The 23,857-nt window shown below is 48.8% G+C and overlaps 1 protein-coding gene across 2 annotated transcripts; it reads right to left on the bottom strand.

The window, feature by feature from the left end:
• Positions 1 to 2,572: 2,572 nt before the first annotated feature.
• On the bottom strand, positions 2,573 to 22,246 carry LOC126545138 (uncharacterized). 2 transcript variants are annotated; one of them, XM_055061149.2, is made up of 3 exons: positions 21,817 to 22,246; positions 9,010 to 9,151; positions 2,573 to 3,030 (listed from the first exon to the last, which is right to left on the bottom strand). In XM_055061149.2, exons 1-3 carry the CDS (start codon positions 21,998 to 22,000, stop codon positions 2,694 to 2,696), a joined length of 663 nt encoding a protein of 220 aa, XP_054917124.1. In that variant the 5' UTR covers positions 22,001 to 22,246; the 3' UTR covers positions 2,573 to 2,693. The 2 variants fall into 2 exon arrangements, with proteins under 2 accessions (XP_054917124.1, XP_050048827.1); XM_050192870.3 differs by lacking the exon at positions 21,817 to 22,246 and adding an exon at positions 11,926 to 12,416.
• Between the last annotated feature and the right edge of the window lie 1,611 nt (positions 22,247 to 23,857).

Raw genomic sequence — 23,857 nt, forward strand, 5'->3', positions numbered from 1 at the left:
GTGGGACGCACTAAGTTTATCAACAACCGAACACCGCGCAGGCGCCGCCGTCAAAACCGTTTCACCCCCACCTCTCCGCGCGTTATTTCTGGTCGAGCCACTTCGATCCGTGCCCACAATAATATACTTAGGCATGGTAAAAGCAGCGCAAAAAGTAACGGCAACACAAGACAGGGGACAGGACAGGCGCTGATGACGCTGTCCGCATCTCGTCTTGGCCTACGCACAAGCCCCACCATTAGGCCGAAGAAATCAGCAGTAATTCCATACGTTGACGTTGGCTTACGATTGCCAAGGGTATGTTGTTTTTTCAGCTCCGGGACAAAGTCGGGAGAGCCTGTGCCGCAGTAGAAAGAAGAAAAAAATACAGGCCCATCACGGAGGAACATGTGCTCTGTTAACCATGGTAACCGATTTGTTACCTGCGCTTGTGGCGTCGTTTATAACATCCCACTATCGTGTGGAAGAACGTGCACTGTACAGACTGGCGCCTGACTTAACGAAATGTTACGCCAGCAGAACAACAATTTAAAGGGCGCCCTTTAAATTGCGATGAAGGTGTGCGCACACCTTCGTCACAACTGTCAGCACATTGTCGTTCATGTGGCTGTAAACTGTTTTTTGAAAGAACGCATGCCATTTTCAGGTACGTGGACCAAAAAAAAAAGCGCGTGAAATCATTGACGCTCTCCCCACAAAGAAAAAACAATGGACATTGCATTTCTGTCCCATCTGTCAATCTGCACGATTGCGAAACCAGCCTTCTCAAGGACGTGGAAAAAATACGAGCATAGCGTGAGGGTGCGCACGCAGAAGGACTGTTTTGTGTTTACACTCCTTCCCACGTGCGCAACAAACCAGTCGGTTGTTAAGCAGTGCCTGTCATGCGTATTTCTCTGTCTTGCGTTGCCGTTATTTTTGCGCTGTTTCTACCACGAAGATCAACCAGGCTCGCCCAGTTTAACACACTATTGCTCAGGCAGTTTTCCTATACGACGATAAAAATGGTGGCAGAAATAATTCAAGACGATTATCACTGTCAACTTAACATGTTTGTTAAGCTACCTACTGCATATCCCCGTGCCACCCGTGAATCGCGAAACCTTACGTTCACGCCAGCCGGCACACGAAGTGGCCATCTCACTGCCAGCAACAATGCCGAATGACACCGTGACACAGTATGCGTACTTGTATACAAGCCCTTCTAAGTACTGCACCCCAGTTGAATCGGCTGCAACTTAATTGCGATGGCTAGCCAGCATGCGGCCGCGCTCGACGCGGAGGTGTCCGTTGCGGATGGGGCGCTGTCACTGTGTTATAACTTGTGTCACCTTCGCAAAAGGGGTATGCCTACCTGTGCCGCAAAATGAACCTGCTTGCACTCCAGGGAGTACGAGCTCAGGCCCTGCCTCGGTCTCCCGAAGTATGCGCCTACAGCGGCAAGGGCCGTCTTAGCGCGAGATCGCCCTACGTCAACGCACGTAGCCACCAACGCTCTCCGGGCGCATGTTTCCCGGATATACCTTCTCGCCATTCTGTCTCTTTGCCTACGGTAAGGCCGCACGCAACTTTCAGTCTCAGTTTCAGTTCAGCTTTCAACTGAACTCGCAGCCCTCCATGCGGTTCTTCATTTTATTAATTAGGAGCCACCCAAACCATGGTCAATCTTCTGTGATTCCAAGACCACCCTCCAGAGTTTACTCCCCGCAATACGTCACGGATCTCGTGACCGGCTCGTCACAGATATCAGATAAGTCCACCGTTAAGCACTTGACAAAGGACACGATATACTATTACAGTGGTTGCCTAGTCACTGCGGTATTCACGGAAATGATCAAGCGGACTCAGCTGTCCCATCTGCCCACGACTGCGTCAGCTGTGTTGCCATCTCTCTTTCGAGATCCGACGCAGCGAAAAAAACTTAAGTGGAATTCGTCCGATTTTACAAGCGCACGTCTCACAATGCCGAAGTTGTTTGTCCGGCCACGTATTCAGTGACCCATGTTGCCGGCTCAGGGTGACAGCAACCTTGAAAGCATATACCTTCTATAATCAGTGTAGCTTCAAAAGTGTCTGCTCGTGATTTCTCCAGTTTTGATTACGTTTGTCTTGCAATGTACACGTGTCCCATGACGTTTTGAGGAGTAAAATTACGGCTGTAGAAATGTAAATAAACGTATTGCCGGAATTGGCTCTGTGTTTTGTTTAATGTGCATGTCTGCGTGTCCATTGTTCTGCCTGCCATACAATAAAGCAGAGGGAATAAAGACGTTAGTTGGGACTGTAGCACTCTCTCGTGTCACCTCCCTTTTTTTCCTTCCAAATGTTTTGCATTACTTTCGTCATGTCACACCTGAGGTTATTGAACGCACACCTAATTGGCACGCTGCACGAGCGTTTTAATTTTATTTTACTATCGTAATATTTTTTTTCCTCTTCTGCACCAATCGCAATGCGGCCACCGCGGCCGGCAATCGAACCCGCGACCTCGTGCTCAGCAGCAGAATTCCACAGCCACTGAGCCAGCGCGGCGAGCAGTATGCTCTCAGAACAAGCATTCAAAGACGTTCGCTTTCAGCACATACACTCCATGGCTTTACTGTAGAACAAGAAGGAGATAAAGAAAGGGGAGAATGGGGATGAAAGAAACAAGAGCAAAGGAATGCATGGTGAAAGAGTCCGTCGCTTGGTTCTCACGGGCCAATGTCCGCTTCGTCCTCCACCTGGCCAAACTCGAGGTTGTGCAGAACCCGCAGCATCTTCATTTTGGCCAAGTTGCGCTCCCTGGGCAGGAGCCGCTTGAGCTGCGCCGACAGGCTCAGGCAGAACAGCTCGTCGGGGTCTCCGGCGCGCTCCTGCAGAGCGGCGCCGCCGCCGTCCTGGTGGTGCGGCAGGATGGCCACCGGCTGCTGCGGGAGCGGCGCCCAATTGTTGGCGGCTTCCTCGGGCCCCGATGCCTCGCGGGGGTCGCCGTCAGGCACCTCGCTCTTGACGGGAGGCATCGGTAGGGCACGCAGTGAACAGCGCCTCCTGGAGAGCGCGAAGGGGCAGTTGAGATTTGTACTGAGTGAGTGTAGTAATCAGCAGTATAGTATAGTAGCAGCAGTGATCCTCGGGCAACGACCGTTGCATCCGTCTCCGCCGCGCAACGACGACTCCGACTGCCCTCTCTTAAGGTCATCACCTCATGTGCATGCGACTGCGCGAGGAGGACAGGTCTCCTATACGTAAGTCCTCATCATCACACAAGCATACATGCACCTATAATAACACCGAAACTACGGATTCCTTGTAACTGTAACTACAACCCATACCTGATGCCAGCGAGTCTGTCAGTGCGTTACCAAACGGTATATCCACAACATCTGCACTGTTTCACTAAGTGAAACTGAAGGAAGTTACCAAGAAATTCCACATTTGCCAAGAAATACATATGCTAAACAAGCTGTCGCACTTCAGCATTAAAGTGAATTGATTCAGGTATATGGCCGGAGTCTGTTTAACAACCTGGTCGGCCAAATGGCTCACACACCATTATTGCCTGACACCCTCCCAGGCTCGCTTACTCCAAAGCTCTTCTGCAAACAGGAGTTGATTCTTCGATGGGACACAAATGCACTTATACCCCTATGTGAATCTTTGCATTAGGCATTGCCTGGGATATTATTTACCTTAGTGAGGTTAGAAGAACTGCTGGGGCTTCTGCAGTGCTAACTAACTGCCACGTCCTCTGCTCCAGAGCTCTTCCAGATAAAAGAGAATACGGGGTAGGATTCCCTATCCATAAGGACATAGCGAGTAACATTGACGAATTCTACAGCATTAATAAGAGGGTAGCAGTAGTCGTAATAAAGCCAAATAGGAGGTATAGAATAAAGATAGTACAAGCCTGCGCTCCAACCTCCAGTCGTGATGATGATGAAATAGATTATATTTATGAAGATGTTGAATTAGTGATGAGAAAAGTGCAAACTCAGTATAATGTAGTCATGGGCGACTTAATGCAAAAGTGGGGAAAAACAGGCTGGTGAACAAGCAGTTGACAACTACGGCATCGATTCTAGGAACAACAGAAGAGAGATGCTGGTAGAATTTGCTGGAAGGAATAAGTTCCGAATAATGAATACCTTTTTCAGGAAGCGTAGCAACAGAAAGTGGACTTGGAAAAGCCCCAATGGAGAAACATGAAATGAAATAGATTTCATACTTTCTGCCGATCCCAGCGTAGTGCAGGATGTAGAAGTGTTAGATAGGGTAAAGTGCAGTGATCATAGGTTAGTGAGGTCTAAGATTTACCTCAGTATGAAGAGAGCAAAAGTAAAATTAGTCAAGAAGAAGCAGACCAACCTAGACGCAGTAAGGGCAAAAGCACACCAATTCAGACTGATGCTTGGAAACAAATATGCAGCCTTAGAACAGAGAGATGATGATGATGACATAGAGGTAATGAATGAAACAGTAACTAGCTGATTTCAAAATCAGCAGTTGAAGTGAGAGCCAATAAAGCACTAAGGCAACCAGTAGGTAAGCTCTTCCGAGTAACAAAGGATCTAATAAAGAAATGACAAAGAATGAAAGTGTCCAACTCAAGAGATAAGATAGAATTCGCGGAACTGTTTGCGCATCACTCTTTGCGCATGGCGTTGTTGCCCACAATGTGCACCCCCTATTTGTTTTAACGAACAATTGACAGATGCGCTTTGCGTGTGCTGTTCTCGTCTCTGTGGTTCAACTATGCAGCACTGCTTTTGAAACACAAGAACTATCAAAACTGATCATCAAGAAGAAAGTAAGGGATATTCGAAATTATGACGTTGCAATAGTTGAGGAAACAGTAAACATGGCCGCTGCATGAAATCAGTGAGATGAAAACTTGGCTTAGGAGAAGGCACGATGTATGCACTGAAAGATAAGCATGATGATGTCATCAGTAATCTCGATGATATAGTAAACGCAACGGAATAATTCTATACTGACCTGTACAGTACCCGGAACAGCTACGATACCTCCATTCGAACTAGTAATGAACAGGTTAAAGAGGTCCCTTCTATAACTAGCGATGAAGTTAGAAGGGCCTTGCAAAACATGAAACGGGGAAAAGCGGCAGGAGAAAATGGATGGATGGATGGATGGAAAACTTTATGTGGTCCTGCAAGTAGTGATAATTAACCACTAAGCGGGCCGCTCCCACGTCGGGACCGGAAGGCCAAGCCTCACGGCCACGTTGTGAGCCTGCTGGACAGCCCAGAATTGTTCATCCAGGTTCCAGAAAATTCCAAAAATTCCAAAAATTCCAAAAAAAATTCAAAAAATTCCAGAAAATGGAATAACAGTAGATTTAATCAAAGATGGAGGAGATATCATGCTTGAAAAGCTTGCGGTCCTTCATAGGCAATGTCTCTCGACTTCAAATGTACCAGACAGTTGGAATAATGCCAATGTTATAATAATCCATACGAAGGGAGAGGTTAAAGAATTGAAGGATTATAGGCCCCTTAGCTTGCTTATAGTATTGTATAAAATATTCACCTAGGTTATTTTGAACAGAATAAGGGTAACACTGGACTTTAGTCAACCAAGAGAACAGGCCGGCTTCAGGAAGGGATACTCTACAATGGATCACATCCATGTCATCATTCAGGTAATTGACAAACCTGCCGAGTAAAATCAGCCTCTCTATGTGGCTTTCATAGATTACGAAAAGGCATTTGATTCAGTAGAAATAGCAGCAGTCATAGAGGCATTGGGTAATCAAGGAGTACAGGACGCTTACGTAAATATGTCGAAAAATATCTACAGAGGTTCCACAGCTACCTTAATTCTCCACAAGAAAGGTCGGAAGATATCTATAAAGAAAGTGGTCAGCCAAGGGCACGCAATCTCTCCAATGCTATTCACTCCATGCTTGGCAGAAGTATTCAAGCTATTAAACTGGGAAGGCTTAAGAGTGAGGATCAACGGCGAATATCTCAGCAACCTTCCATTTGTAGATAACATTGTCCTCTTCAGCAACACTGGGGACGAGTAGTTACAACAAATGATTGAGTGCCTTAACAGAGAGAGTCTAAGAGTTGGGTTGAAGATCAATAAGCAGAACACAAATATAATGTTTAATAGCCTTGCAAGGGAACAAGAGTTCAGGATCGCCAGTCAGCCTCTTGAGTCTGTGAAGGAGTACGTTTACCTAGGTCAATTACTCACAAGGGACCGTGACCATGAGAAGGAAATTTACAGAAGAATAAAAATGGATTGGTACGCATACGGAGATGTTGTCAGATCCTGACTGGAACCTTAGCATTATCATTAAAAAGAAAGGTGTACAGTCAGTGCATTCTACCGGTGCTAACATATGGAGCAGAAACTTGGAGACTGACAAAGAAGCTCAAAAGCAAGTTAAGGACCGCACGAAGAGTGATGGAACGAATAATGTTATGCGTAACCTTAAGAGACAACAAGAGAGCGGTTTGGATCAAAGAGTAAACGGGCATAGCCGATATTATAATTCACGTTAAGAAAAATAAATGGAACTGAGCATGTCATTTAATGCGAAGGGTAGATAACCGGTGCACCATTAGAGTTACAGAATGCGTGCCAAGTGAAGGGAAGCGCAGTCGAGGACGGCAGAAGACTAGGTGGGGCGATGAAATTATGAAATTTGCAGGCGCATGTTGGAATCAGCTAGCCCAAGACAGGGGTAATTAGAGATCGCCGGCAGAGGCCTTCTTTCTACAGGGGACGTAAAAATAGGCTTATGATGAAGATGATGATCTTGTGACATATTTTCTCACTCATGTTGAAGGCATCCGACAGCATTCAGACTGCAACTGTACGGTACTGCTGTACGATTTCCGCAGTCCGAGCCACGTCGTCTTTATTTCGAGAGATTGAAGGGTGCCCCTGCTTGGTGAACCCTGAGGCCGCGACGGCCGCATTTCGATGAGGGTGTAATTAATGCAGAAACGTTCGTACTTCGAGTTGTATATTAACTCTCCCTCGTGCCGCAATCTGCTGGACTCATGGTTAGCTCAGACGGTAAAGCTACCGTGCCGGAAAGGAGTTGGTCCCGGGTTCTACCTCGACCAGGACAAATTTTTCTTTAACTGCGAAGCTTTCTTTCCGAGAAACCCGTATGGGTCTCCTTTGTAGTTTCGTACTACAGTCAGGTGGGTGACAATCTCCCTTTCAACTTGAAAAACCTTCATCTGTACACGGAGTCTCATCTACAAATATACGAGTGACAATTCAAGAGATACCAGGGCATAACGGCAAACGGGAATTAAGTGGCACTCGAAACCACGCCAGGTCCCTCTGTTGCCTGGCCCCGTGTCTCCGGCCCCAAAGCACACCGAGACCAATACTGGTCGCAAATAAAAGTAACCCTAAAAGAGGCGCAGCTCAATCGCCGCACGTTAGCCGCTGTTAGGAATGGCCGTACGGGGTGGCAACGTGCCAGCTATTTCAGCCCGCTGCACGTGTTCCAATCCAACCAGACGGGGCGCACTTCAGAGAACTGCGGATAACCGGCAGCCATGTGGCGCGGGGTCCGCTCAGGAACGTGGTACTCGGCAGCGCCACCCTTGACGGAGCAGAGTTCTACGAAGCCCTCTGACGTCGGCTCCGGACCTTTACACCTGTGTGTGTGTGCAACACGAGTATTTGAGCCCGCCTCCTCCAAAATGGCGGGTCATCTTCGGTGACGTCGAACGGTGACGTCGAACGATGACTGGACGAACGTTTCCGTTCGCTTAGAATCAAGGGGGGGACGAGAGCTTATAAGCAGCGATTGTCGGCTGCTAGAGTGTGCTCGTTGTCGTGCTCGTCGTCGGGAGCTGAGTGCTCGTTGTCGTGCTAGAAATGTACTAGTGAGCTGCGTGCTCGTTGTGTGCTTGTCGTCGCGAGCTGTGTGCTCGTCGTCGGGAGCTGAGTGCTCGTTGTAATGCTAAAAATGTACTCGTGAGCTGTGTGCGCGTAAGCTGTTTGCTGTATGTTAGTCTTGCGGGCTCCATATGGGAGTCGCGCTAGACTGCCAATGTATCTTGTTTTAAATGTAAATCCTGCAAATGAACCCTGCTCGCCTAATCCTGTCGCCCCAAGGTCCTCCCAACGACTACGACCGCTCCAAATCCTAATACCGCACCCCACCCATCTCTATCGCGTCAAAACAGCACTTACTGACGCGCCGCGCCGCCCAAACCAACTCTCTCCTCACCGAACACTATACACACTATGGACAGGGCAACAAAGGACGCCCCCAATGCAAGCACTGTGGTGGCTACCCAGACAATCCATTTGGTACCGACCCCATGTCAAACCAACCCTCGGCGAATCCCTTGCGTGTATCCCTGCTTCCAGTTGTCTCTGATTATGAGTGGACTAGCTCACTCACCGCCACCATTACGAGAGGCCTTGTTGGTAAAGTCTGACAAGGCGCGTCAAGGCGGTTCTGGACACTTAACACTGAACCAGGCGTTTGAGATAATAAATGTTTTCTCTCTGTCTCGACTTTCGCGTGTGGCTATAAAATGCATGTCATATAAAGTGCCATTGTGCTATGAGCAAGTGCTCACGTTGGCTGGCGAGACATCAGGCAGCCTTATGACAATGTCCAGGGAGTTCTCGAATAAAACGTGTATTCTACCACCGAGGCGTAGATCATGGGGGCGGGGGGACGGTGCCCCTTAGGGACGCGCTAACATGTACCACGTTTCCAATCATATGTGTTATAGCTTGAGCAGAGCGTCTGTGAACAGCCCGCTCTGGCTCATGTTGCACGCGTTGCGATAACCACTTCCGGTAAGCTCGTCTCCCAGCGACGCAAGCGACACGCAGTCAGCTTAGCTTTAAAACGACAAAGACGCCAAGGTGACATCGGGTCGGCAGTTCCGCTGCCGGCGTGAACTTCGTACGCGCGCGATCCCACTAAGCGGCTGTGCGCAAGCTGTGTAACGATCCCAGCTAAGCTAAAGTTCCGCAACGAGAGACCATAGAACAACGAGCCAGTGTACTCACGTGCGCGGACGGAGGAACTCGTCGAGGAAGGAAAGCTCCCTGTCAAGCACGTTCCACTGGCCCTTGGCGTCTGAGCGGCGCCGCTTCTTACGCTTCAGGTAAGTGTCCCTGATGGTGCGCCAGCGGGTCTGGCATTCCTCCACTGCACGTAGAGCCCAACAAACAGAGCGCGCACATAATCACATATACTACATGCATACACGTGCTCGATTTCATACTCATGCATTTCAACGCTGTGGAACATGTGCAAGTAGTTCGGTCAACAAAAGGGTATCGCTCCGCGCGTCTCGTGACGTGGTTGTTTAGAGGTCGAACTGACAATCAACACGGCGTCGGTTCGATCATATAGTTTCATACGAAAATTACTAGAGGAAACTCTGGCGCTGCAATCATTCAGCCACCATGAGAATTATGGGTAGTCATGGATGAAGGAAAATGTTAGGAGGGAGCATCGCGCAACGTGATTGAAGCCAAACCTGTCGGCCCAACAGGTGATCGCACGTCAAAGCACGCGGTTAGTTTTGGTGTTACCGCTCTCCAGGCAGAGCTACGGTAGGGTAGCTGCAGAACAAGCGCGCACCGAATAAAAACTACTGGCATAGTTACAGGGAACCAAACGTCTCAGCAAATCTTGATTCTTGCTCCGTGATCTCGACGCAAGAGGTCACGTGTAGGGCCACCACTGAGCAAATGTATTGGCTTCACGGCGCGTTCGCTTGTCAAGGCTGGCTGCGTGACGTAACGCTTTCTTCGAACTTTTTCCTTCCTCCGCGTGGGTATACATGTGTTTGTCTTATCTCCGTGCTTATGGACTCAGACGTTCTTGCGACTTTGTTTATTACGCTGTATCTGCGTTTATTGTACTAAATTTCAGGGCAATTTATACGTTTATATGTGTAGAAGATTCCTCGAACACGCACAATCGCTGCTAATCGCAGCGGCCCACCCTGTCGAAGTGGCCAAATCTCAACGCGCCGGGTTGCCCGCGAGAAATTCAGAAGAGCGTTCTATACCATTTGTCGATGCATGCGCCCGTGGCGTAATGGTTTGAATATCAGGCCTCTGTGCTAATGGTCCTGTGTTCGAATCCTGCCATGTGACTACGTCTACGTAATTATTCATTACACACCACTTTGTTGAAAATTACGAGCTTACTAAGTCACGAAACCGTTTGAAGCCAGAAGGACAAAGTTTAGGCAAACCCATGCACTGCTCCATCATTCCCACGCTGACTGAACCTCGCAGTTCCCGTAGACACTATATAGGGCCAGAGTTCCCTCTAGTAATTATGGCATGAAGCCCTATGGGCTCGAATGAATAAATTCTTTAGCTGTGTCTTTTAAGCGGTGTGCTTTGAGGGATATTTGTACACGCGCCACAACGTAAACAGCCTCCAATTATGTTCGCCTCCGAGTCCTTGGCCTGCAAGCGCCCCATGGCGCAGTGGGCACGTCGAGGTAGTGCGATTGCGGCGTTGGCTCGGTCGAGCGCGCCTTTGTTCTTCTGAAAGCGCTAGCGGTCAGGCGCCTCCCAGAACCGTTGTGACATCATGGAACTATTTTACGAACGAATCCTCCGGAGTCGGGAATTTATCAAGCAAGAACTGTTCTTGAATGGGTAGCTTGCAGGTGACGTCGCGAACGCAGCTGCTCACTCTACGGGTCACCTCCAACGTGACGGCTAGAAAAATGTCAGAGCTTCATATCCACCACCGCGAGTGTACACTCGAACACGGGCAACGTGCCTTAATGTCATAGAGAGGCGGTAGGAACTATGCTGGCGTCTGCGCCAGAACGCGTCGGAAGAACCGAAACAATTACCGCGTGAGACGCCGCCAATAGAAGCAGGTTCTCACCATGCTGGTCATCCAACATGACGGCTAGCATGACGTCAATAAAAGCCCCTTATGTAATATTGCATGCGCCACCTTCTTTCTATACAGTTGCAACAAGAACGCCTGAGACGATTGAGAGTTAGAAATGCACGAACGCGTTTAAATGTGCATACGCTTATGTAGTAAAGCCGTGCGTGGCGTCATCTAATGGAAACAAAAGAAACACACTTATTGCGCGGGAAGTTCGAACAGTTAGTGAGTACTTCTCGTTTTCGAGTTTATTCGAGGTTAATTTTGCATTGCTGGCATGCTCACAACCGCGTTGAGCTGGGGCGCAATGGGCGGACGGGCCAAGCCAGTTTGCAGACGAAAACGGAGAGCCTTTAGGAAACCCGTAATGGACCACTCTTTCAATGTGTGCAGCCAAATAGAGCACGCACGGAGATCTATACATGACCGCATATGGTTGCTCCTCAATAAGACGGACCCGAAGGATAATAAGCTTAGACGAACAAATACTTAAGGTAACCAATTCTCCAGCGTCTACCACTGTGCGGACGTTTATAGCTACTAAGACGGATCTATATGTGAAAAGTGTGTATATTCTTTTGAAACGCCGTACGACTTTTTTTTCTTTCTTTCTTTCTTTTTTGCGCTGTGTGTGTGTGGGGGGGGGGGGGGGTGCTGTTAACGCACGCGACTTGCCGGCGAAGTGCAACGCCGCCCCGCCGCAGGGCACGCAGTCGCGGTTCGTACAGCCGAATCGGACACCCGAGCGACTCGAGTTCGACCAAAAATAACCGAATCGCGCACACACGCGTATCGCTGCCCCGTTTGACCAATTTCCGCCAGATAATCACCGATTCCTGGCCCGTGAATACCGCGTAGCCTCGAATGAAGAACGCACTATTGCTACCGGCCGTCATCGCCGACGCTGGCGAACAAAATTCTGCACGCCAAGGGACTCGGAGACTCTTGGCCTTGCCGGTCCAGTCGACGCGTACTCGTCCGCGTTCGAAAACGGAGGCAGCGCCACGCGCAGCCTGCCCGGAGGCCCGTATGTGCGGGTCAATGACACTCACCGCTGACTGCCAGAGCTGTGGCGATGTCCAGCCAGGCGGCCTCGCGGAAGCCGGCCTCCTTGTGAAGCTTGGAGTGCTGGTCCCACAGCTGCTTGTGCTTCTTGACCTCGTGGACGAGCCGCTCATTGAAAGACGCCATGCGCAGCATCGAACGGCGGAGCGGACTGATCGACGTCGTCGTCGTCGCCTTCGTTTCCCTCTCCTCAGCCCGTGCGCTGAGCCCGTGGCACGCGCCTAGGTTCTTCGTTTTCCTTCACCATACCGCCACGGAGGCCATGGCGGCACACGCCGGGCCGCAGCTGTCACGGCCGAACTGCTTGATTGTGCTGGAGTTGCTTGGGGGCCTTTCTCCGGGCACGCAAGGCGCGCCGTCTGAGCGTCTCTGTTTAAACGGCGTCGGCCACAGCGTTTCGATCCGTCAGAAAATGCACCGGAAGCGCAAGTCGGCACAGCAAAGACGTGCCACTGACCGCAGCGTCTTTGCACGGGAACTGTGAAGAGTATAATATACTCGAACTATAGCCTCGGGGATTGTTGGTCCGGTGACCGCGTGCACCAGGAGTCTCCAAATCCCGCATTACAGACCGTATAGTGTTTCACATTACGTCTGAACCCTCAGGTGCTTCCGGCTACACAATCGGGATTCCGGCCGACTGGTCCACATTTAGCCAGAGCTGCTACAACGGGACGATCTAAAACGTGGCTTTCCTGAGCCGACGGCTGGTTTTACGGTTGACGGTGCTATTCTAAATATACCTACTGCGTTTCACACGTACTCGTAAACCGATTTCCAATTGAAAAGAGCGATCAGACAATGCACAACAATACGACGAAAATATTGGCCGTAAGCTCGACGCCTTTCATCAAAGACCGAGTTCGTCTTTGAGAATGGTCTCGTCTAGTCGTTACAAGAATACGAAAGGCTTACGACAGAAGTTTATGTCACTGAATGAAATACTATATCTTTGGTCCCTATGGGACGTGGGAGCGCTGTGAAAACAGCTGTGCGACAAGCTAAAGAAACAATAGACGACAACGTTTACATTGGGAAAGCATTTATTACCTCTGGAACTAACTATTATGCAGGTGTTTGCACTATTTGGAAACTTGCCATTATCGGTTACTTCCAGTGCATTTAAGAGAAAAAAAAAATCAATGCAACACGACGAAAGCAGTAGGAGCCAGCGTTCCTTCTGTCCTGCTTTCTCTTACGTCTTATATACAGAGTAGACGTTCAATTATTGCAACACTTCAAGAAGGTCATCTAGCTATGCAAAGATCACTGAGGGATCAATCGATTCCTCAAAGAACATGCACTGGGTAAAGCGGGGATTCCGAACAAACGACTGAAGTACGGGCACCATCGGCGTCTGATATGGCGTCTGCTGTGCGGGAAAATACGGGAGCAAGCGGCGGCACAAGTCTTCTACGCGTACCTAACATCCCTATAATTTTATCTATAGGTACCTTACACGCACCGCTAGCTTGGGAGCAAAGAAAGGTCGTCTAGGTCAACGGGTTTTACATGTGACTCGCTCGATGGCGCTGGCAGCGCTTGGGCTTTGCGCTTCCCTCGCGCAGCCCGCATGGGGAAGGCTTCTTTTTTTTTGCCTGACGTGAGGAATAATCAGTCACCGCGGGATCGCGTGGGTTCCCTACATGCTTATATCGCTATCGTCATAATGATGGCCATTAACTTACGCGATATAAAGAACCAATAAATCCTTGTTGATAAGGATGATATGAGCCTCCCTCTTGAAACAGGGTGGTGACACAAGTCACCAAGTTCGTTTGAATGCGTTGGCATTCTTAGGGTGCTTCACGCACTTTCTGTAGCTATGTTTGTATCTATGTTTGGGAGGTATCTATGTATGGTTGTTTGTGTCTAGCCGTTTTCCCGACTACCTGGGTCACGGTTAGCGCGTAGTCTAATGGACAGCGCTACATGATGCTGTGCTGAGGTTGCAAGGTTCGAAACCAATCGCCGGACCAACTTAGGTCACTGGGTATCATCTGCCAGTAGGCATGTGCCGCTCTTCAATGAGCCTCTTTGGCGCCAATTTGGGTAAATATAAATACGTGCCACTGGGAATGTGCTGCTTTACAATGACAAAAATGAACCCTTAAGTTTCTCCGATGCTGAGCGGAAACAAACCCACGTCACAAGGGTTCGTCAAGGACAGCAATCCGACGCTTTATTGTAGGCTGCGCCACAAATTCTGCACTGCGTATATGTGCCGCTTTTCAATGAACGCTTTTCCCGTCAACGCCAGCGAGCTGCGCCATGAATGTACTGGGTATGTGCCGCTCTTCAGTGAAACTCTCGCCAGGGTCACTGTGTATGTGCCCCTGGGTGTGTGGAGAGCGAGGGAAGAATTCTCAGCGTGCGCAGGCACCGGCACACTATGCTTCTCGTCTCGGAGGCCTCGTGCGGGTATCTCGACAGTGGCACTAGATGGCGCAGCGCGTCCAGAAGGAAGAGAGAAGTCCGGTTGCCGCATCAGGCGTTTCTCAGTGTTCGCACGCACCGGCGCGTCACGTATTTCGGAGGCCACGCGCAGACTTTGCGGCGGCAAAGTCTGCGCGTCTTCGCAGTCTTCCCAAAGTGTTCTTTGGGAAGCGCGTAAGAGGGATCCCACTGCAGTTCACTCCTCATATATGTAGATAACTCCTTTCGACGGCGAAATTATGTTGGGTCGCTATGGTGAGTCAAGGCTGAACGCATTACCGTCGGCAGTCATGGCGAGATGGGTTTCGTGATTTCTTTTTGAAATTTTTTCTGTACATTTAAATCTTTCGGTGTATAAAGTTTATACATCAAGCCTACTGGTTCTACATTTATCGCTGAATGGATACTCTTACATCCTAAGAGAACATGCTCAATGGTGTCTGCACCATTTTAAGAGACTATGCACGGGCAGTCTTCATTTTAGACACCCTAATCTGGCTTCAAACAGTAGGGCACTGTCCTTTGAATTATCATAGAATTCTGCCTTTTTGATTTCATTTTTTTCTGTTACATAATGTTCCACATGTCGCGGAGCCCAGATCGAATTGTGGCAGACACTTCTATGGCAGCGTGTTCTGCAAAGGAGACATGATGATGATACTAGCGAATAACAGCACACAAGTTGGCTTGTCGAGAGAACAGGAAAGACCTAAGACGCGACCTTCTTGCAAGGATAACCCTTGAGACTGATTTTTATTTTCATTCGAACGCCCAGCTTGCGCCTCTCCTGCCTGTTCTTCTTTTGCCGGCACTGCGTGCTCTGTGGCCAGACTTCGCCACAGGGGCCCACGCCTGCAGAGACGGAGTCTGTTTGCCGAGGCGTTAGTAGTTGTCGGCTTCTATCAGTTCTAATCTCGGATGGGACGCCGAATCATGATATCCATGTGCTTATAAGAGCGTCTGCGACAGTTTGCGCCGTTGATGTCTGGAAGTGGCGTGACTTCAGGCCATCGAGTAAAGCGGTCGACCATGGTTAAAGGGTGGCGGTTTTGTTTTGATGGAGGAAGAGGTCCGCTAATGCGAACCTTCTGGAAACGTTTAGTGGGCGGTATTAATGATTGTAGGGGACTTGGATGTGGCGACGTATCTTAGCTCGTTGGCAAGCCAGACAAAAGCGTACCCATGCCCGCACGGCGACAGTCCTGCCTGGCCAGACGTAGCACTCAGTGGCGAGCCTTTGGGAAGCCCCGATTGCAGGGTGAGCGAGAGAATGTAAGTGTTCAGTGGGGCGTCAGAGATGATGCGCAACGAAGGGGCGATAGCGACCGGTGGACACGCCACAACTAGGGTGATCGCCCGTCCCACGACTCGCGGGACTGTCCCGCATTGAGGGCTGTTGTCCCGCGTCCCACAGGAGATACGAAAATCTTCAAAATGTCCCGCATTTCACACTTTGTTATTATTGTTGGGCAGCGCCTTGAGTTCAGCTGCATCTGGTCACCCTGTTTGATGATGTGCTACCTGCAAGCACTCCAAGCTTCCGAAGAAGTCAGCTGCGCGCGACGTCTAGACGCGTTCCCCCCGACGTGGGCCCCCGGCTGAACACGCGCGCACCGTCGCGTCTTTAACGGAGAAGCAAGGTCACTGAACGTTCAGTGACCTTGCGAAAGTGTGTTGCAGCGTTCAGTTGACATCGGCCATCAACATTCGGTCGAGCTGCATTATGAATTGTGCTGCCTGCAGTCAGCAATCAGACAGCTAGACGCAGCGAAATCAAAAGAATGTTTGGATAACAAGAGGAGCAGTTTGCTCAACAGTAATGCTTTTCCAAATCTGATTGAAGTGCTGTCAGTTGTGCTGAGCATTACAGTTACCAATGCTTTCGCTCAGCGACTTTTTTCACTCATGACGGGGGCTTGCAGCAGTGAACGCAGCCGATGCAGCGTGGACCTGATCAAGGTCAAGATATTGGTAAAGGCAAACTATGAGCAAACCTGCCAGGAATTCTACCAGTTCGTTCGATCAGACCGAGCCATTTTAGAGGTGGTTTGATCTGACAAGAAAGTATGACTTCAAGAAAGTAAAACAAGCGGCATCAAGTACTTTCCAAGCCCTTAATCAGTAACCTGTGGAACCTGTTTTGTGACTGACTATATTTTTAGTTGCCACAAGTTTATGTTCATATGAATAACTTTCTTTCGGGTTGGAGCATATTACGGTGATGTATAAAGAAGTTTTGTTCACACAGATATGTATTCGAACTTCAACTTCTATCAGTTACTCTATTTCCATGTTTCAGAGACGACAAAATATTGCGAGAAAATTTCTCGCGAAAAGTGAACAAAGAAGTTATTGTAGTCAATTTCTTATGGGGCTGTGTCAATTCCCCCCATTCCCGTTCACCGTGTCGTGCATTTCGCTAGTAGGAATGTGGTCACCCTGGTCACACGTGAGTAGCGCATCGCCCTTGGCCAGCTCTTCTTGCGAAACACCCGTCGTTACAATGGCTTCGGCTCGGCTGAGCGCGTGTTCTGGAATCTTTGACGTGTTAAAATTACACCGAGAACTCGGAGAGGTAAACCAGTTGTCTTATTTCACGAGGCCCGAGGGGAGTACGTCATTCTTGCAGAGCCAAACGCATGAATGAGGGGCTTGTGGTCCGTAAACAGTGTGAAACGGCGGCCTTCGAGGAAGTAGCGGATGTGCTTGATGGACATGTAAGCTGCCAAAAAGCTCCCGGCCGAGAGCGCTGCACCTTGTGTCTGCATTTTTTTTTAGAAGAAAGCGAGCAGATGCCAAACGCCAACCATGTATATTGCTGAAGCACTGCGCCGACGGCGATGCCGGAAGCATCCACCGTGAGGGCAGTGGGGGGCCTTGGGTGTTGGGTATTGCAAGGATTGTGAGGTCGATCCCACCGTTCGTAAGCAGTTTTCAAGGTTGGAGTCGGGCATGAATTAGATGGTATACCTTGCCCATGCCGTCGTCCAACTTATCAACTCTGAGGACGTTGTTGAAGGGAAGGACTGCTTCTCATCGAGAACGAGGAATATGGGTTTATTGACAGTATCTACAAAGGACGTTGCAGTTCATCAGCCTAGCATGGCTGCGAGAGAAAGTACACTGAGCAGCCGCACAATAGCGGTTTATAAACACTCGGTACTCCCTCGATTCCAAGGTGAGAGAAAACGTTCGACCAGGCACCGTAGGCGAGGGCTTACACACACACCTCTTTGCGCAAAGTTCGCGGTCCCCAACCGAGGTCAGACGGTCTTCGCAGAACTCGGGGCTTACGCCAGGAAAGGCGCATTTTATTCACCGAGCTGACCCCCGCAGCGCGGCCGCCGGTTGTCCATTGTCTTGCGTCTTGAAAGGCGCGTGGGAAGGGGCCTCTGAAGACGTTCCCTCGGCAACTCCCCCGCTCATAGCAGATCGGGTCGGCGGTGGCAGGTTCCGTCACAAAGCCTGGTTCGTTGAACTCATCTCGGCAATCCCGCGACGCAGAGTGGCGGACGTCTCGCATTGTCCTGCGGACACAGTAGACTTAGTGACGCCGTGTGGCTAGAGGGTCGCGGTGGCGTTCCAGGAAAAGTTGACGCTGCTGTCGCAACTGGCTGGCAAAACTTGCACCTTAGCGGGCCGTTCTTAACAGCGATGCAAGCAAAGTCGCCATCGCCAGCTGCGTTTTAGTCTCCGTGAAGGCTTTGTCTGTCGCCTCTGACCACACGCTCAAGCACCGGCTTTGCCTCACAAGCTTTCGAAGTTTGTGGCGAATTGATCTAATATACCTTTGGTCTGCATAACCATCCTTTCTCGTGGTCAGCGTCGTATGTTCAAGATGTGTTTTAGTCAGCCTATATCGATCACAAGGAGGAAGTGAGACAGACCTTTAGCGCTGCCAAGTCTGGGCGACTGTAGCTCCAAACTCGGGCATGATAGACACTGCAGGCATAGGGTATACCTGTTGGCCCTTCAGATGTATACTTTTCGGAGTAACTTCGTGTCTCTAAATCTGTTTTGAAATATTTTGTAGTCATTTCTGGATGCTGTAACAAACTTTTTTTTTGCTGAGAATATGCTGGCCGTCAGATGCTCACCTAAAAAATAACCGTTCTTGCGAGTCATGAACGCTTTATGGTAGCACACGGCCTTTTTTATACATTAAGATACGTCGTACTTTGGAAAAAATTTCCAAACAACGAGTGACTTTTTCGAGTAATTGGAGCGCAGTATAGTCAACTACTCTTAGTAATTCAACTCAGTTTCGCGGTTTAGCAATATACTTAGCAAATAAGACACATTTCTTTATTAATAACTTCTGCAAATCTGATATGCCGTCAGCAGCTCAGTGGCAGGCAAGCAACTCCCCTCGCTAGAACCAACTATGTCTATATATATGAGAAAGCTGAATTTATCAGTAACTGATGAGATGCGCAAAATCGAAATTGGCGAGTGCACTGGCAAGTCTGCAAGGCCAAGTTTGAACTGCAGTCCTGGATTTCAAGCTACAGACATAGACAGTGAATAGCTTTTATTACAGGATCGGTGGTTCATGTACTTTTGCTCACGGTATAAGATGCATAGCCCGCTTCATTCTGCACAACGAACTTTTAACTGATATTAAAAAGAGGCGAGGGGGGATTGCCCTCGCAGCCCCTCGCCCGCCTCACCACCGAATCACTGAGCCCTCCCGGAGCGCTTAATAAATAAGTGTTCACCTCTTAGTTACCTTCCCCTTATCATTAGAAAATTCGATTTTATTGGATAGCAGAAGTTCGTCCAGATTTCGAGGCAAATTTTTATCAGCTGATACGGCCCCGAGGATATACTGCAGATGGATGGATGGATGGATGGATGGATGGATGGATGGATGGATGGATGGATGGATGGATGGGTCGGTGGGTGGATGGATGGATGGATGGATGGATGGATGGATGGATGGATGGATGGATGGATGGGTGGGTGGGTGGATGGATGGAGTGATGGATGGATGGATGGATGGATGGATGGATGGATGGATGGATGGATGGATGGATGGATGGATGGATGGATAGCACGCTTATTCATGTCAGTGTGAATACAATAATAATCAGGCCTACCAAAGCCTCGAAGTGCTTGAGTGGAAGCACCTGGCAGACAGAAATATACAAAAAAAGAAGAAATTACACACGTTGTAGAGAACCTAGCAGAGAACCTGTGTCTGTGTACAGATACAAAACAGCTACACAATCAAAAGGAATGACAGCATTTTGGAATGAAGTAAATAACAGCAGATGAAAACAGTTATGGGGCAGGAAGCGACGTGGAGATGGATCGCAAAGACTTTTTCAGACCGTATTTAGATTTAATGTGCAACACACTAGGTGGTAGGCTATGGAAACAAAGAGGTACATAGTAATGACGTGTGCATTTTCCATGCAAGGTTGGGGAGTGAGCAATGCTATATAGCGATATATTGGCCTTAAATCACGTGCAGGAACATATGGAATCGTACTGTGCCAAAATATGTTTTAATGCAACAGTTTATATTAACAGATCGTTAAAATTTGGAAGCATTAGTCTTCTAAAAATATCAATGTCACTGTCAATGGGCAGGTAGTAGGCAAGATTTTTTAGAATGGAACGCAGAAGTGAATTCGCCCTTTGTTGCCAATGAACCGTACAGTGACCATGAACAGTAATACCATATCTAAGCACGCTATTCGCTAGAGCATCTATAACACATTTGCGGACGGAAAAAGGCATAAACTGTCTAATGTTATATAGCACACAAGATACGACACGAAGTCTTTGGCATGCAACAGAAAGGTGCGAGTTCCACGCAGACAAAGATCAGGCCAAGATATTTCACCGATTGCGCATAATTCACTGATTCACAGTTGCACTGAAAACAGGCGTAGGCATGGGAATGTTTGTATACGGATGCATTTGGTGTTTCATGAGCTTGTTAATTTGACGAAACAGTGCACTAATCGAGAAATTGTTCGTGTAGGAACCTAAGATGGCGGCGTCCATGAATCGAAAATACCGCTCTCTCTCTCTCTCGATTGGATCGCTCGCTGGAGGCAGTTTTTGTGATTTGCAAGTTTTTGCGCAACTGTTACCGATAGCTTACTTCCCAATTGTCATCAGCAATGCAAAATATCTGTCCATTGCATACTTTGCTTCCCGCCATATCGAGAGGTCCTTGTCCAATGAACCTAGGGCTATTCGCACTTTCCAGCGCCTATAGGTGGCGTGGACAACGTTTCAATATGGCGGAGATAGAGGTGATGGAGGCGATACGAAAGCGTGCGCATCTTGATTATCACTACTTGCAGGACCAAATAAAGTTTTCCATCCATCCATCCATCCAGAAGCAGGCGGCTTACGGGCTTCTGGTATCTCTAAGCGCGATCCTTGACATTGCTAAGGGAACGCAGAGATGTGTTATAGAAGGAGAGGATACGTTTAACGCTGACTATATAACATGGTGTGAAATACGAGAGACGAGAAGCGCGGCTGTCCAGGTCGAGTCACTCTGCCTGCAGACAAGCGCTGTGAGAGGCCCGCCGCATACTATAAAATTTCAAGTCTGCACTGTAGCCGGCGCCGTAAAGGTCACTATGTATCCTTACGTTTTGTAATCTATACGCGATGTACAAGAATTGACACCAAGCAGTTAATCGGTAGCGCTCGCATGTAAACAAAGCGCAGTACCCCATATGCCGCTGCATAAAGTAAACGTTGTGTGCATTCGCGACGAGATAAGTGGCTCCATGCATCGGCTTAGATGCGGAATGCTTGTTAATGATGTCAGATAACACGTATAAACATTTCAGTAGTGCCGATTTATAAATGCATGAGCGAGACGATGAGGTGGGTGCCAGCGCGCCCCGTTTCCAGCACGATTAGCGTTTTCGCGTGCTGTGGGGAAGCGCGCATGCGCATTTGTCATCAATGACCGCTTCAGGTACGTAGTCCTGGCCCTTGTTTCTTGCAACATTGTTATAGAAGAGGTGCTTTAAGAACAAACAAAAATACAAAATCAGAAATGCGTGCGCTCGACCTTTGATCGGTACACACCTTTCACTACGGCCAAAAAAATCAGCGAGCGCCTAGTGCATAGACCGCCTGCTTCAGTCTCACACAAAACGACTAAGAGCAGTTGCGGAATACGTTCTCTAGTTTGCAATGCTTGCGACGCAGCGTCAGGCACCGTAGTAGAGTATTTGCCGAAACAGCGCGAGTGCAGGCAGAAAAATTAATAAACGGTGACACTAGCGTACTTAAATTTACTTTGGGAATCTAGAAGGAGTTTGGCCAACCCTAGGGCTCGCCCTTTCTTCGTGGGACCGCAGCGGAATCTTTTGCGAAGGCACGGCGTGTCTCTGCAGCCGCTGTCGTAAGGGCTCGCCACAACAATAAAATGAAATCATTGAGCAACAGTCAATTACACTCACCAAGGTGGCCCCAAAAGAAGTCTTCGTTGAAATGCTCGCTACATACGACCATTTCTTCGCTCACTTGCTTCCCGATGCGGAGCTTGATCGCCCGCAACGTCCTCGGTTTTTTTTTTTTTGGAAAGTGGTGCAGGCTTACTTTTCCCAATATTGCATGATTTGTGCATTGTGGCACACTGCACATGCGGTTGCTCTTCCCTCGTCGACTGTTTCTTTCTTCCCATGTCGAAGAGCACCAAAACGCCAACGCAGCTGCAGAAACCGCGTGAGCGGGAAATCCATCACCCCCTCCCGGGTTTCGAAAAAATCCGCGCGGCGGCGCTAGCGTATCTGGAAAGCGCGAATTGTGGAATACATTGAAATCCGAGACGTCACACTGGAGTGCAGGCAGTTTGGATTCGGCGCGAAATAAAAAATTAACTTTCACCTTTATTTTCTCTTCTAACAGTGAACCAATCATCGCGAAATTAACGAAAACAATGTTTTCAAATAATGCTTTGTCAGTCTAAACTGATCTTATGTTGCCCTTTAGTGTTCGTTCAAAAAGCAGCGGCCCTCAGCTCATCGAGAGCCATATAATGACGCGCTCGGTTTGGGGCAGGGCGCAGGAGGGGGGGGGGGGGGGGGGGGCGGAGTTAGAGGTATTTAGTGTTTTGACATTTTAAAGCGGGAGGGGATGGAGGGAAATCCAGATGTCCAGGGGAGTATGAAAAATCTTAGTGCACACAGCTGCAACCCACGATGTCTTACACCGACAGCTGCCGAAAGCGCGTTGATCAAGATGTTTTACAGCTACCACGACTCCTTTAGCTTCAGCTAACGGTCGCTGGGTGGCGACACGCATCCATGATCACTTTTTGAAGAGCTTATCAATACCGCTGTTAACGACAGTGCGGTCGCTCACGTCAATGATAGGGTTATCGTGCACTCCAAAAATAAAAAAAAGTTTACACCCTTTGAGGTTTATCTTGGTTCCAAACAATAATCGTCACCTTCCTTGCTTGCGTTCCCTCTTGAAAACTCAGCGCTCGCTACCTACCTGTCGAAAATGCCGTGTCAAGCTGATAACGTGCAAGCCGTTCGTGACAAGGAAGTACCGGGCTCGCAGCGTTAAAGAACGGGAACGTATGGGGACAAAATACAACCCAAAGGGTGTAAACTTTTCTTAGAATGTGTGGCCCGGATTTCGCAAACCTGTGTGTGCGAGTTGTGCTACAGTTTTCCGTTAGCCGCGCACGCATTCCCGTTTCTTAAGTGCACGGGCAGATTGACCAAAGCAGCTGCGTTCACTTTACTCTGACAGAACGAGGCTTTGCTGTTTATCGCTAAGTAGCGATACTCACCCCATTGTCACACTCAAAAAAAAAAAAAAAAAAAAAACGTGTACGCTTTTTGGGGCGTATCTTGCCTCCAAACAACATTCCTCATAAACGCAAAAACAAAGCGATTGCAGCCTTCAGCACTTACTTTATCCCCAAACAATAATAGTAATCTCCCTTACACGTATTTTCTGTCTTCAACACTGCGCGCCGTCACGGTTCACGAACGGTACGCACGTTATCAGTGTGGCATGGCATTCGTGACGGGAAAATAGTGAGAGCAGAGTTTTCGAGAAGGAAAATGCAAACAAGGCAGGTGGCGGTTATTGTTCGGGTACGAGATACGCCGCAAAAGGTGTAAGCTTTGTTTTCAGTGCTGCATGCGTTTCCTTTCTTTCAAACTTTGCACACATTTTACTTTCCTATCGAGACATGCTATGTCACACCGATAATGCAAATGCAATTCGTGACTTGCAAGTACCGGGATAGTCGTGTTAAAGAAAGGCGCGCGAGTTACATGATTATCGTGTGGGACAAAGATGCGCGCCCCAGAGCGTGTGCTGTCTTTAGAGCACTGTTCTAGAATCAGCTTTGCGCCATGGCTTGCGTACCTGCCAGGAACCGGTGCCCAGATATTTTATTTTAACGAGCGCTTTCCTACTTCGCAGCAATTCCAGAACAACGGGTTTGCATAGCCTCCGAGATTGCTGCGCGCTATTGTC

Source organism: Dermacentor andersoni, chromosome 10 (genome assembly GCF_023375885.2).
Source record: "Dermacentor andersoni chromosome 10, qqDerAnde1_hic_scaffold, whole genome shotgun sequence".
Classification (NCBI taxonomy): domain Eukaryota; kingdom Metazoa; phylum Arthropoda; class Arachnida; order Ixodida; family Ixodidae; genus Dermacentor; species Dermacentor andersoni.

What these genes read in the sequence shown, in the direction of transcription:
- LOC126545138 (XM_055061149.2), bottom strand. Translation starts at nt 22,000, where the DNA reads ATGTGCAGTGTGCCACAATGCACAAATCATGCAATATTGGGAAAAGTA. An exon ending in CTTCTTTTGGGGCCACCTTG is followed by an intron (nt 9,152 to 21,816) that starts GTGAGTGTAATT and finishes CTCTACGTGCAG; the next exon opens with TGGAGGAATGCCAGACCCGC. An exon ending in GAGTTCCTCCGTCCGCGCAC is followed by an intron (nt 3,031 to 9,009) that starts GTGAGTACACTG and finishes CGCGCTCTCCAG; the next exon opens with GAGGCGCTGTTCACTGCGTG.